We start from the raw sequence: 14,935 nt of genomic DNA on the forward strand, positions 1-14,935 counted from the left end.
AAATATATCGAATTGTTTGAATTCTAATTTGTAGTATTCTTTCAAGAGAACAGGTCGGCATATCTGTTGTTCAGTTTCACTCCAAGCCATATATCTTATTCTATCATATAATGTACATTTCTGTGGACTATACGATTTACTAGATAAAAACAATATATTAAAATAATAAGCTTACAAAGTTCACGACACGTGAAACATCCTTCATCATCATAATTATAAAAATAAAAAACAGAATTACATATTACAGATTTTTTTAATAAAATATCCTAAAATATTAAGATGTAAATATAATTATAGAATAACTGGATAATTTATGCTAACAATTAAAAATACTAATAATTCAACTTACCCTTTGTAAAGGTGAGACGAATAAAGTACATGCCATATATCCACACTAGCAGCAACTGTTTCTTCATCAGAGAAGGCGTAGGAATTGATGATCGCGTTAGCACAATCTAATTATTGTGATTTTAGGTAAATTTGCCGAATAAATCAAGTACTATAAATAAAATATATTAAGCATTTCAGAAAAATACAGCTTAATAAACCAAATTCTGGAGTTCAGACACTGGGATATATACTAACTCCTGACAATCATAAACCACCAGAAAATGGCTCCTGAAGGGACACTGTAACTTAATTCCTTTTTGTTGTCCAGAAAATACGTCTAGCGCCACACATCGTCAAATCCTTAAGTTACAAAAAGGTTATGCAAAACCTGAGAAATTTCATAATAAAATATAAAAACAGAAGACAAATTTCAAAGGAAAATGTGTTTAAAGAGAAAAGAACGAACAGTTAATATGATATTTTATTTGTCCTACATATAAAGACGAGGCTTAAATGTGACTTCATTATGCAACATTTGGCAACTTCTGAAAGCATATAGCTGTAAGTAAAACAATCTAATTTTACTACGTCGGTACCACGAAAGACAAAATCTACAGCTTTAAATCTAGTCGTACAGATAAAGGGGAATTTTCACAAATTTTATGAGAGAATAAATGCAAGAGACAACAAAAACTGATATTAAAATTTTAATACATCTTGTTTCATAAATGTTATCAGGATAATTTCACTGAACATTTTCCAAGTTGCTTCAAACGTTCAGGACTACTGATTTATCATGGAGTTTCTTCCACGGATAAAATAATTTACTTTGGTCAATTAGTTACCTCTTATGTTAACGTATACAGTTTTTTCCAGTTTTTGACCCATGCCATTCGATATTGTACATGTGTATTTTCCACCATCCTCATACGTAGTTTCGTCAATAATTAATGTTCCATTCAGGAAAATTCGCCAACGTCGTTCATCGAATTGTTCGTTTTCTCTGGTAGAAATATGACCTAGTAGGAAATTTTGATTATATGACTGTTTGAGCCCAATATGGGTTCCTCATGACACTAGCGAAACATGAATAACTCTAACGAAAAGGCTTGAGATTGTTGTATCAATAAAAAATATTAACAGCAGTAATTGCTAATAAAACGATTTTATCATCCAATGATAAAGTATTTAATATTCACGAATGAAATACGTTACGCAAATTATGTACTTTTAACTTAAAGTATACTGCTTTATCCTATTTTATTTTACAGTATCAGCATACTGTTATTACTTTAGAAAATAAGATATATGTTATTTAATATTTATGTCATGTTAAAAAAACAGATTGCAATGTAAAAACAACACACCGTCTTTCGTCCAATGAACACCTGGAGTAGGATATCCATATGCATCGCAATATAACTGTAAAGGACTTCCTAAACTAACTGCCGTGTCTCTTGGAATCGTCTGCCATCTTGGTGGACCTGAATCAATAAGTATCAAACAAGTTATGACGTTTCTAAATAAACTAATAAAAGTACTTTACAAATTATGCACAAGGTGCCTCAACAGTGATAGAACTAATTGCATTTATTAAAGGTATATATATATATATATATATATTACAAATCCTTGCTTTTTCTAACTTTCCAATATAAACAACATAAAATTTATGAAGAAATATTCAGCATAAAATTATACTCTATAGTTTCAGAATAGTTAAGATAACGTCTTAAAATTATAATTATATTTTAAAATGAAGAATCATTAAAAATGACAGAACTTTTAATATCAATACTTGCTATTTTAATTTGCTTTAACAAGGCTTTTTTCAAAATACAAAAAGAATACCTTATAAAACGAAAAATTCCAATATTTTGGAAAAAAACAGAAATAAAATTCTTAACCCATTGTAACAACAGTTATAGCAAATTAATACTGACATTAAAAACAAATACACGATTAACCTTACAAAAACGATTTAAGAAATAATGATGCTTGAAATTCGGCCATTAAAAAACAAAAATTGCTGCTGGCTTTAACTAGGAATCGCAACCATCTATAACAGGGGTGGCCAAACCATGGCTCGCGATCTACATGCGGCTCTTTGACATGTGACGTGTGGCTCGCGGAAATATGTTGTCTGAGCTCCTTTGTGCATCACAATTAACAAAAAAGGTAAATAAAATTTTTTTAAGCTTTATAATTATTTACCGGATATAAACTGAGAATCCACTGGAGTAAATATATTTAAAAAGTTAAATCCTAATTTTAATGCTAGATTTGAGTCAGGGATTAAAGATATTTCGGATCAGAAAAGATTACAGATGAATTGTGCTGAAGAATCAGTAATTGTGCAAGCCGGTGCTAACAATATTAGTTTAGTGAGCGTGGCTTGCGATCGCTTAATTGTGGCGTGTGTGGCTGTGTTGCGGACAGTGAAATAAGCGAAGTAGTGTGATACTAGGCGCTGTAGAGTTAGGTTGCGTTGCGCGTGTTGGAGCTTACTGTTTCTTTTCACTTTAGTTTTTTAGAAGAGACTGAAATTTTTGAGAAGAAAGATAGCATCCTCAAATTGTAAAAAAACGAAAGTATGAATATGAAAACAGAAATTTTAAGCGATAGTGCAAGGAAGATTTTGCATTCACTGTTAAAGGTAAACCTTTGTGCCTTATCTGCAATGTGTTACTCAGTCATTACAAAGTCAGTAACTTGAAACGCCACTACGAAACAAATCAAAAAAACTTTTCGTCTGATTATCCACCTAAATCAGAATTACGGAAAAACAGCTGTTGTCACCAGCAGATGCTGTTGACAACATTCGGTAAGGAAGTTGACACAACGACTGAAGCTAGTTTTGTTATATCATGGAATATTACTCGTGCTAAATGCCCATATTCTGATGGTGAATTTATTAAGAAGAATATACCTGAAGTTATTGCAGTTTTAGATCCAAATAACTCAAAGCTTCAGCGACTAACAGCACAAACACCAGCTTCACGCCACACTAAAGAGTGACGTATCTACCAGATCAATGCTTATGTTGCACAGAAAATGCAAAATGATTTAAAGAATTCCCTTGCATTCAGCTTAGCCCTTGGCGAATCTACAGACATACAATACAACCCACAACTGGCGGTACTTGTTCGTTATGTTTCCTCTGATGTAACTGTGAAAGAAGAGATGTTGGACTTAGTGGCACTAAAAGAAACAACTCGAGGTGTTGACATTAAAAATGTGCTTAACAGAGCCTTAACAAATGTTGATCTTCCACTGGATAAACTCGTCAGTGTTGAAACAGACGGAGCATCTGCAATGGTGGGGAAAATGCAAGATTAACTGCACTGATGAAAAGTGAACCCAGCTTTCCAGAGTTTTTTCCTGTTCATTGCATTATTCATCGTGAACACCTGGCAAACAGATATTTCAAGTACGAAGATGTTATGAAATTTGTTCTTGAAATTATTAATTTCATATGCTTAAACGGGAAGACCCGTCGACAGTTCAAAAGTTTTATTAAAGAACTAGAGCTTGGAGATAAACCCAGCAATGTATCTTTCTACTGCATTGTGAGGTGGCTATCAACCAGCAATATGTTAAATAGGTTTGTGGATCTGTTAGAGCCTATTATTACTTTTCTTGAAGAAAATAAAAGATTATATCATCAACTGGGAAATGATGAATGGATGCAAGATCTAATGTTTCTTACTGATATAATGAATCATCTACAAACTCTCAACTTGGTACTCCAGGGTAAGGATAGGATTGTTTCTGATGTTACTCAGACAATTTTCAGTTTTCCGAATAAAATAAAACTTTTTTAAAGAGACATATTGTCAAGAAACTTCAGTTACTTTCCCAATCTCAAAAGGAGAGTAAATACATTCCATGAAATTGAAATAAAAGACCACAAACTGGAAGAATACAAAGATAAACTACAAGGACTGCTTAATAATTTCCTAAACAGTTTTGAGGACTTGCTTCGCCTTTCTTGTAAATCCATTCATGGTTGGTGTGATCAATGATGGTTGTCCAATTCTTGAACCTCTGGTTACAGAATCATCTGCTATGGAAATGGAACTAATAGAACTACAGGAGGACATGGGTCTAAATATGATCCATAAATCTCATTCAACAGTTGAGTTCTAGAAGCTAGTTACAGAAATAAAATATCCTGAACTGAAGAAAACCAGTGTGCGACTCATCACAATTTTCAGCACAACATACTGCTGTGAATCACTGTACTCTGTAATGAAGTTCGTGAAATCAAAGCATCGTGCAATCCTTACAAACCACACCTGAAGGAGCTGATTCGTACAGCCTTGACAACCTATCAGCCGGAATTTCAACGCTTCACAACCAAGATGGAAACTCACATGACCTCTACTGGCAGTAAATAGCCTGACAGGTGCATCAATGTGTGTCAGAAAAACATTATAATAAGACTAAAATTTTGTAAGGTGGTATCTGATTAATATATCTCTAATTTCATTGTTTTACATATTTTCCTCCATGTTTTGACCAGATATTTACTAAGACAAATAAATATCATTAAAATATCTGTTTTTACCACTTTTATTTTTATTTTTGGCTGTCTCATCCAATGTTAATGAAATACAAATATAAATATTTTTCTTAGATAGTTCCGTAGTTCATTACCGTATTAAATACACTAAGTATAGTTAAAACAATAATCAGCCAGGATTTTGAAAAAAAATATATAGTATATATATGTACTTTGTGGTTATTAAAACTAATACAAGTTAACAGTTTAAAAACTACATACATGAATAAATATTATTACATACATGTATTTCTTAATATTTATATAAAATTTATGTAACAAAATGTTCATGTAACAATAAAAAATGTGTGTAATATTTGTCATGCAGCTGTCAAACATCTGAAGTTTATCCTATGTGACTCTTACGTTAAGCAAGTTTGGCCACACCTGATCTATAACGTTAAAGATGATCTCATGAGAAAAAAACGAAACAGTTGTGAACAATATATTCACTTATATAATATATCCATTACACATAAATACAGTTGTGTACAACAGATTCATCACACTAACTTACAGTTGTGTACATTATACCCTTCACACATTGTTTTGTACACCAAACTCATTACACTTTCACTGCACCAGAGATAGTTGCTATCATCTTCTCTTAACTACCATCTTTGGTTTATGTTGATGTATAATATCAAAAGCCATGTTGTCTTAAGCTAATTCTGATTCAAAAGTCAAACAGTCCAATTTACGTTTCAACACAGTTTGGAAATAACCAATAACGGTCAGCCAAGGCCAGATTCAGTAATTATCAACGAAACACTATCTGAAAACCGTTTTTAATAATCCCAGTGCACATTCGTAAAACCGACCTATGGAGCTTATATTACAGTTCTAAAGCACTCTCGTATATGAACTGCAAAGCAAATAGAAGCCATGGTGGCTGATTCGGAGCTTAATCTACACGTATTTAGGATGTTATTAAATATTCAACCAGAAAACAAACACATTTTTTTCTGCCGATACCAGGTTTGTGTCTCGTTTCTGTTCATTATATCGCACATTATATGGGTAAATATTTCATCACTAAACCTTATAAATTATTACAAGTTTATGAATGAATAATTCTATATGCAAGTATCTCATAACTTCAATGATATAGTAACTATACAGTACCGAATCCAATCTACTAGAGGAGACAACAAAATGACTGTGGAAGTTGGATAACTAGTATAACACTGTATAAAGGATATTGTCTAACAATATTTGAATAGAGTCTTGCAATTTAACGAAGACGTCTCTACCAGTTCTTAAGTATTACCTTCCCCTTACAACAGAATAGTGTAACAGAGTTTGGGATATAGCAAAGTAAAATTTATTGTCCATCTCAGAAATGGTACCACAGTCAGATAATGTAGCCTACAGTTACGAGCATCTATCAAGAAAAGTTGCTGATTACTAAACGTATACTGTCTACAGAGGTCAGTATTATACATGCTTATTTGGTCATTGACGTGTTAAGATTCTTTAAACAAATTTAACAGCTGGGATAAATTACGGAACAATAACCAGAAGATTTTTTAAAACGACACAATAAACATCCTTACAGATACAAGCTTCATATTCAACACTACTTTTACTTACCCCTAACCAGTAACTCAGCTGTGAAGAGATCTACTCCAACTGAATTCCGTGCACTACACGTATAATTTCCTGAACTTTTCACTGTCACATTTTTAACAGTTAAAACAGAAACACTTGAAGATGACAAGATATCATACAAACTTCCTTTGGTGATCACGATGTCATTCTTTAACCACTGGAAGTCCACTGGCAAATTTCCCCGTTCTAACCCACACATTACTTGGATGTTGGTCTGTTCTGTTGGGTTTGAGGGAAATTGAAATGGCTGAATTCTCAGTGTTCCTGTATATCAGATAACATTAAAATTAACAAAACATGTTTAACTTAAAAACATGAATAATTCAACTATTCACCAAGAACAAAGTTTGGTTAATTTATTCAACATCTTACAAATATCGTATTGACAATATTCAATGTGTTTAAAAATTTTAGTTGCGTTAAGATTAAGTCTCCATAATATGAATATATACATATATCTAGATAGGTAAACAGCTGACGAGAGCTTACCTGTACTTGAAATAGTGACGAATAGCCTGAAGATACAGATGACAATCGGCAACACTCGACCACAGCAGACATTAGAAAAATACAGATACACCCAAAGAACCATGATGATAATGTTCTTTGTTCGTTTTCTCATTCCATCTGATACGTTCTTTCAAATTTGAAACATAAAAAATATTCTTAGAAGTTTTTCCATCTCTTGGATGGGCTAACTTCCATTATTAAGATTCTTTGAAAAATTGTACAAAAAGTCGTTCAGGTCTCTGCAATGAGGCAAATTCAATAATATGCCAGAGTTACAACATTTGAAGATGGCGAGCGACTGTTTGCGAAGGTTTTCCGCAAAGCTTTGTGATAGCGCCATGCAGCGTCGAAAATTATTTTTCATATTTAGTTATATTTGTAAACAATGTTTTTGTACGAAATGTCAAACCACAAACTATTATCTGTACGGATATACGTATTAAAATTTGATTGTTTTAAGCCAACATTTAATGTGCATTTGAATAAGTTATATATTTCACTTGTGCTCTTTGAGAGCTGGTGGCACAATGCAATTCGACATTAAACCACTTGTTTAATAATATTTCAAATCAGTACATAGTTAACTAGTATTAAAATATAATTATAAAAAATATATAAAACGCAATAGGCATTTGTACGTACAAATTTGATAATGCATGTATAAAAGTTCGTTCATGTACATACAAATTTATTTATTTCAATAATCAAACTGATCACTAAAAAACACATCATAGCAGTCTCTTTGATTTTTATTAAAATTCACCTATTGTAGTTAGTCGTATTGTCTTCTGTAATTCTTCACCAATACCATTCCAGGATTTACAAGTATAGAGACCATTGTCTTCTTCTTTGACAGTTTCCACGACAAGCGTGCCATCAACAACATAAACACGATTTGGAATTGTATTCCCAGGTATTTCTTTCCAAATTCCGCCTATGGAAAGAAGCGTGAATTTTTTAATATCCTATATTTATTTTATTTAGAATGAGGGAATAATAAACACGAAAAACAAAACTGGAAACTACTTTACAATATGTACTTATTCCTTACTGTTCTCATTCGTCCACGTTATTCTTGGGGTTGGAAAACCAAATGTTCTACACGGAATCTTCACAGTATCACCAAGATTAACGGAAGTGTCTGATGGCTTCAGATGCCACGATGGAGGTCCTATAAAACCACAGAGAAAAGAGTCGGTCAATAAATCCTAACATATAGTTCTATTGTGGAACATGCAAGTGTTTACCTACGTATGAAAACATTATGACAAACGCAAGTTCTTTAAAAAAACAACTCCCAGATTAGAACTCGTTGCTTCGGACATTTCAGATCCAACAACACCACAGAAGTTTCTGCACATTTGTGATTTATTATTATACATCAAACTTTACTTCTTAGAATATTTCTCTTTTATCCAGAAGTATTAGATATATTGCTAATATTTTAAATAAAATAACATAAATATACAGCGATGAAATGGCTTGAGAGTGGTGCTGGGGATCTCATTAGCGTTTTCGCGCATTTTATTAATTATATCGAAAACATATTATGATAAGCAATATTTGAGTTACATGAAAATTTAAGCATATGGAATACTAACCAATCACAAAATAGTATTTTTTAAGAAAACATAAAACTTTTACCTTTAACAAGAAGCTCGGCTGTGTACATATCTCTTCCCGCTGAAATTTCGGCCTTACAGGTATAATTTCCTGATTCTTCGCTGTGGACATTTGTCACGGTAAGAAGAGAAAACTTATCAGTAGAATGAATGTTAAGTCCTTCTCGAGACTTTAACATTAAACCGTCTTTCAACCATGAAAAATTTACGTTTCCAGCTCTTTCTTTTAATCCACATACAACTTGCACTTCCTCGCCTTCTTCCACGCCTTCAGGAAAACTAAATGGACGAATTTTAACAATTTCTGGAATAAAACAGAATAAGATCTATTTAAAGTGTTACATCTGTAAAAAGGTATCATATTTATCAGAACTTTTCAGAAATAAGTTAAGAAAAGTATGTGGTATACAGATATACTTTTCTTACTTCTGAGCGATTAAAACCTTAAGACTCTACAAATGGATAAGGTTCGAAACAAAACGATTGGTTTACAATGTATATAATAAGTTAATAAATATTATATATAAAAGTACAATTTGCTATAAGTATTCTACAATATCTATACCACATAACAATGATTGTTCAGTGAGGAAACTTGAACTAATAAAAATATATGAGTCCATAATTACCTTCAGAAGAAGACCAGTTCACGAGAAAGAAGAAATGGAACAGTATAGAAACGGTCAATCCTCTCGTCGTTGCGAATGTGGAATACTTCATGATAAGTGCAACACACGGAAGTGATGTAATTCAGAAAAAATTATGTAGAACTATCCAAGCTCTGTTTTTACCACCAACAAAAATCTGTTTGTGTATCTGATACAAATCGTTTTTTCTATATTTATTTAAGCTAGCAAAGTACAAACGCCATATTCTGCAGAGCATGTCGACAACAAGACGACTTTCAGATCAAGTGATCCATTGATAAAATGGCGTCGTATTCTCCAACAACAGGATTGTTTGATGAGTATGCTATTGTAGCGCCGCGTATTGAAAAAAATGAAAATACATTAAAATGTCTTAAAAAAGTATTCTGTTTGTTAATAAAATATCGAGAATATTTCATATCTGATGATGTAAAAACTCAGATTATTTCAGATCTGAATTTGAGCTCATTGTCGGTAATTAGGATTAATACTGCAATCAAAAGTGTTCAGTTGAATGATGTGAAACGACAAGAGTTAGGGTTTACGGTTATGCTAAAAATGTAATTTGATTAATAAATTTATAAGCTGACTCATGTTTCGTAGAACATGTTCGTAAAGTAAACAGCCTGAGACAAACATATAAAAGTTCATTCAACTTCATTTAATTATCGAAGATGTGAAATGATATTAGTGTGATTTAAAATTCCACAAGTAAAATAATAACTAATTCCTTAAGGAATGTTTTATACAACACTTTTACAACTGCGATGTGTCAAATACATATCCATGACCTGATGTATGAAAAACGTACGAAGCACAACGTATTAAAATTAAACCTTACACAGATGAAGTCATAAATTGAAATCGCCCGACAAATTTTACCTTGTCAAGTTGAAACTGTTTTACTAAGTCATTACTCCAAATGGAGTGTTTGTAGGTAACAAACTGTATAAAATTAGAAAATCTGAATCATATTGATATTATTCTATTACAAATTGAACAAAATAAACTATTCTACTTCGAGTTGTTTATGGAAATTCATTATTGGTGCCAGCTTCAGAGGCTAGGAAAACACAGAATATCTCTAAAGCTTAAAGCTACTTAAAAATCGTAATTACATTGGTTATACCCCTAAGGGACAACACAGTTGTAAATATTTAAAACACCAAAATTCAATGTGGCCTCAGAATTCAATAAATCTCAGTTAAATTCCTGAGTAGTTCAATGATCAAAACTAACCATATTAACTGCATCTACACAACCTTTAATAAAACTTGTATATTTAAGAAGTGCTACACAACCTATAACTAAACAATATATAAACTCAAATCTTAAAGGAGTGCCACACAACCTATGATAATATTTGAATCTTACAGGAGTGCCAAATAACTTATGGTAATACTCGAATCTTACAGGAGTAGTGCCAAACAAACTATAATATTCGTGTGTTTAAGAAGTGTCACACAGCCTACAATAATATTCGTGTGTTTAAGAAGTGTCACACAGCCTATAATAATATTCGTGTGTTTAAGAAGTGTCACACAGCCTATGATAATATTCGTGTGTTTAAGAAGTGCCAAACAAACTATGCTAATATTCGTGTGTTTAAGAAGTGTCACACAGCCTATGATAATATTCGTGTGTTTAAGAAGTGTCACACAGCCTACGATAATATTCGTGTGTTTAAGAAGTGTCACACAGCCTATGATAATATTCGTGTGTTTAAGAAGTGCCAAACAAACTATGATAATATTCGTGTGTTTAAGAAGTGTCACACAGCCTATGATAATATTCGTGTGTTTAAGAAGTGTCACACAGCCTATGATAATATTCGTGTGTTTAAGAAGTGTCACACAGCCTACGATAATATTCGTGTCTGTGATAATACTTGTATCTTTTAGATGTACCACATAACCTATAAATACACCCATTCTTTCAGTATATACGAACAGTTTCATAAAATAATAAACGTGAATGAAACTTCAAATGCTTTAAAATATAAAAGACAGGTTAAGCTAGTAGCTTAGATGGTAATGATAAAATATCAAGTCAAACATATTGTTAATTTGCAAAGTTGAATGTCAGGCATGTTCATTGAATAACACTTTTCATATACATTTAATCTTAAAAAGTAGTGATTTTCTTAATGTTTAACATCCATCAAGCACAACATTCCGCGAAGCCGATGCGTTTTCCTAGAAAATTTTTGTTTGTTTGAACTTCTTTCAAAGCTAATCGAAGCCTATCTGTGGTAACCGTCCCTAATTTTTAAGTGATAAACCAGATGGAAGACAGCTAGTCAACACCAGCTACCGCCGACTTTTGATCTAATATTAAAAAAACACAACTAATTGTAGTATTGGTTGTCACATTATAAAAGGAGGTACATATTCAGTAAAGGAATTCGAAATCTCGACCCGCAGGTTAAGTAGTGACTGTTCTAACCACCAGGTCTTAGAAAATGATCTATCAAACCTTTTCAACTCGATTACTATTGTTATTTCATTTAACATGAGAAGCTACTTGGAAAGAATAATAAAGCTTGTTTTGTTGTTCAGCACAAAGCTGCGCAGTAGACTAGCTGTGCTGTCGGAATTCGAGCCCCAGATTTCAAACTTATAAATCCTCAAACTTATCAATCAGGCATCGAGAAGATAAGATTAAAAATAACATAAACAATACTTTTTGTAACCAATGCTTGACAAAAAGAAAACAAATGGTATACTTTTATCAAAACGGGTTTTACAAACGTTCCAGTAAAGTCAGAAATATTGTAAAGGCCTAACATATGAAAACTTTTAATAATAAATTGATAAATAAATATTAAACTCCATATTACAGGTACGTTTTTCTCTCATTCGTGTGCTTCATCTAATACACATGAAGGATGCAATTATCTATTCTTAGTTAATTTAAGGTTTAGTTTCCTGTATCCTTCTACCTTTAACCTTCAGAGTTACAACAGTAGACAAATCTCCAATGCCATTAGATACGTCACATCTGAAGATTCCATCATCAGCTTGGGTAACTTCTTCAATGATGAGTTCGCCTCCATTACCATTTAGAGGTTGGCCAGAGGATGATAAAGGATGAACCTTTTCGTCTTCTGTACAAAATTAGAATACTATAATGAAATTATAACTGCATTTTGTATGCTTTTGGTATAATATCTCTAGTAAATTGTGAAAGATACTGGAAAATAGACAATTCTAGTTTGTACACAAAGGAAATATATGAAGAAGTAAGAATAATTTACAAGGTTTTATTAAACATGAATGTTAGCATTATCGTAAAGTCCACTTTAATAAGATAATTTGTACCAACCAATAATTCTCCACCATTGAATATTTGGATTTGGAAAACCGTATGCTGTACAACTGAAAACAACAGTTTCTCCGCTGTTGGCAACTTGGTTTTGAGGTTTATTCTTCCACTGGGGTGGCCCTATAAACAAATATATGCACGATACTTAAAACTGTAGAAACAGGGATTTTGCTTATGTACTACACACACACACACACATGTACGATAGAACAAAAAATCCGAAGTTAAGTATATACAGCGATATTTATATATTCGAAAATAAAGGATTGATAAAAAAAAAGGACATTGCTTGTCAATATTACATCCAACAGGGCACTAGGTGGTTATGGACTATTTTATATGGTAGGAACGCTTATCATATGCTAGTAGCACCTAACTGTGTTTTTGAAAAGCATGTATTACATTACCTTTAACTTGAAGTTCGGAGGTGAAACCTTCTTCCCCATAGCTGTTCTTGGCCAAACAAGTGTAGTTCCCTGAAGCTGTCACCTCTACATCATTGATTATAAGTAAAGAAACACGAGCAAGACTATGAATGGTCCAGATATTCCCGGTTTGGAGAATTTTACTGTCTTTAAACCAAGAAAATTCAATTGGATCATCTCCGGCTTTAACACCACACGTGAACTGTACCTGATCTCCCTCTTCAACTTCTTGGGGAAAGGTGAAAGGTTGAATTTGTATATTCGCTAGAATATGATACGGTTAATTAAGTACGTTTAATAGGCTTGGATTCCATAGAAGTTTATTACTTATATTCACAATACATTGTAAACATCACTTCTCACCGCATGCGCAAAATTAATAAAATATTTACACATATTACAGCATTCTAAGCATCTCCACAAATAACATTCCAAACACTACTTTAAAAAATGCGGTATCTGCTAGCATATACACTGAGTGATTTCATAGCATTATCACAGATATATAAAATTTAAATATTAGGTAGCCACAAATGATTAGTTAAAATAAAAACAATTACAATACAAAACCATCTCACCTTCTGTATTTACTGTGACGTAGAGATTCAAAGCTATAAGTAAAAGGATCAGCTCCAGCGATGTTCTTCTTACGACGAATGACGTGGGAAACTCCTTTCCAAAAAACCTCAACATGAAGTCCAATAAATTCTTAACCTCCTCACACGACATTAATGCAGATGTACGACATTTTCGATTTTAGCCTAATAATTATTTTTAACAATATATCATCACACACGAGACTGAAATAGATTCATCAGTAAAAGTGAAAAAATGATGTGTTTTCTCTTTACCAAGACAAGCTCAAAATGGCGTGTTTAGAGCAACACAACCAAGCCCAAGTTCCATTGCACGGCAAAAGCGCCACGTATTGATAAGTTTAAAAATCATGGAATTTTGCGAAATTACTAACAGTTAGTATTTTAATAAAATTCTTCCATTAGGTATCTATTACGATAAGTGTTCCAAGTGTCTAAGAAAGTATAATCAAACCATTATTCCCTTTCAGCATGAGATTTTTGAAAATCATTATACTTTTTGTTACGTCTTTACTTCACTTTTACCCTCAAACCAGAAAAAAAATCTACATTTCTTTCTTCAGTTACTTATTTTCAGAATAGAACCTGATTGATCTTTTCTCAAGTTATTGTCACAGAATTTTATGAAACATCAGCGTTTTTTAACCACAGCAAATAATTTGAAATGAATGTTGTTGTCATCTTTGTATTTGTAGAATAATAAACGAGTATCCTAAGTAAACAGATGACAATAAACCACAATACGTTTAGGGACTTTGTGTACATTAAGCATCTTGTAGACCATAACAGTATAACCTAAATTAATGAAATACAACCATGAAACCAGATCTCTTAATATACTTTAATGACTGATCTGAAGCATATTCATTAGAGCATGGTCCCGATAGACAATGTTCTGACACAACTTAACCTCACAGTCTGTACCTCTTATTGAGAGTCTGACTGTTTTTCTTAAGCCTTCTCCGATGCCATTGGTCACTTGGCATGTGTAAAGTCCAGCATCATTTTGAGTTACACCTTCAAAACTTAAAGTTTCATCAGATTCCGAACGTTTCTGTACTTCGACAAGTTCCTCACCTGTTTAAAAATATATTTCACACTTTAAAGTTTCGTTAGCCTACGTCAAAGTCTGCAGTTCTGAGAAACGGCAAGATAACACTTACTAAAATATCTAACTTTTGGGACTTTGAGCTTACTATTCCCCTTCCCTTACGGCTAGAAAGGTTTAGAAAATAATCGAAACTGTAAACTGTTTATAGGTACGTTAAAAAAGATTTGGTGTACGTTTCTTATCTGAAAGATAAGT

At 32.5% G+C, this 14,935-nt stretch overlaps 3 protein-coding genes across 4 annotated transcripts in view; all 3 read right to left on the reverse strand.

Annotated features, from left to right (window-relative positions):
- Positions 1-14,935, reverse strand: part of LOC143229876 (cell adhesion molecule Dscam1-like) — a 65,853-nt gene that overhangs the window by 48,062 nt on the left and 2,856 nt on the right. Inside the window, exon 4 of one of the 2 annotated variants that reach the window (XM_076462739.1) lies at positions 14,554-14,706. In XM_076462739.1, coding sequence (XP_076318854.1) covers positions 14,554-14,706 — 153 coding nt within the window. Of the gene's footprint in view, positions 1-349; positions 595-14,553; positions 14,707-14,935 lie in introns of those variants that run through there. The other variant, XM_076462738.1, reaches the window with a different exon arrangement.
- LOC143229881 (cell adhesion molecule Dscam2-like) lies at positions 589-6,704 on the reverse strand. Its single transcript, XM_076462745.1, has 4 exons — positions 6,488-6,704; positions 1,698-1,814; positions 1,176-1,349; positions 589-718 (listed from the first exon to the last, which is right to left on the reverse strand). Exons 1-4 carry the CDS (start codon positions 6,702-6,704, stop codon positions 708-710), a joined length of 519 nt encoding a protein of 172 aa, XP_076318860.1. The 3' UTR covers positions 589-707.
- Positions 6,639-14,542, reverse strand: LOC143229877 (cell adhesion molecule Dscam2-like). Its single transcript, XM_076462741.1, has 9 exons — positions 13,612-14,542; positions 13,016-13,297; positions 12,609-12,728; positions 12,226-12,390; positions 8,660-8,941; positions 8,067-8,186; positions 7,779-7,949; positions 6,995-7,142; positions 6,639-6,769 (listed from the first exon to the last, which is right to left on the reverse strand). Exons 1-8 carry the CDS (start codon positions 13,760-13,762, stop codon positions 7,066-7,068), a joined length of 1,368 nt encoding a protein of 455 aa, XP_076318856.1. The 5' UTR covers positions 13,763-14,542; the 3' UTR covers positions 6,639-6,769; positions 6,995-7,065.

Source organism: Tachypleus tridentatus, chromosome 10 (genome assembly GCF_004210375.1).
Source record: "Tachypleus tridentatus isolate NWPU-2018 chromosome 10, ASM421037v1, whole genome shotgun sequence".
NCBI lineage: Eukaryota > Metazoa > Arthropoda > Merostomata > Xiphosura > Limulidae > Tachypleus > Tachypleus tridentatus.

Excerpts from the sequence above, each read along its gene's own strand:
- LOC143229881 (XM_076462745.1), bottom strand. The coding sequence starts at position 6,704 with ATGTGTGGGTTAGAACGGGGAAATTTGCCAGTGGACTTCCAGTGGTTA. Across the intron at positions 1,815-6,487 it reads AGCTGAGTTACTGGTTAGGG|GTCCACCAAGATGGCAGACG; the intron begins GTAAGTAAAAGT and ends TTATTGATTCAG. Across the intron at positions 1,350-1,697 it reads TGTTCATTGGACGAAAGACG|GTCATATTTCTACCAGAGAA; the intron begins GTGTGTTGTTTT and ends ATTTCCTACTAG.
- LOC143229877 (XM_076462741.1), bottom strand. The coding sequence starts at position 13,762 with ATGTCGTGTGAGGAGGTTAAGAATTTATTGGACTTCATGTTGAGGTTT. Across the intron at positions 12,729-13,015 it reads CTCCGAACTTCAAGTTAAAG|GGCCACCCCAGTGGAAGAAT; the intron begins GTAATGTAATAC and ends ATTTGTTTATAG. Across the intron at positions 8,942-12,225 it reads TGTAACTCTGAAGGTTAAAG|AAATTGTTAAAATTCGTCCA; the intron begins GTAGAAGGATAC and ends GTTTTATTCCAG.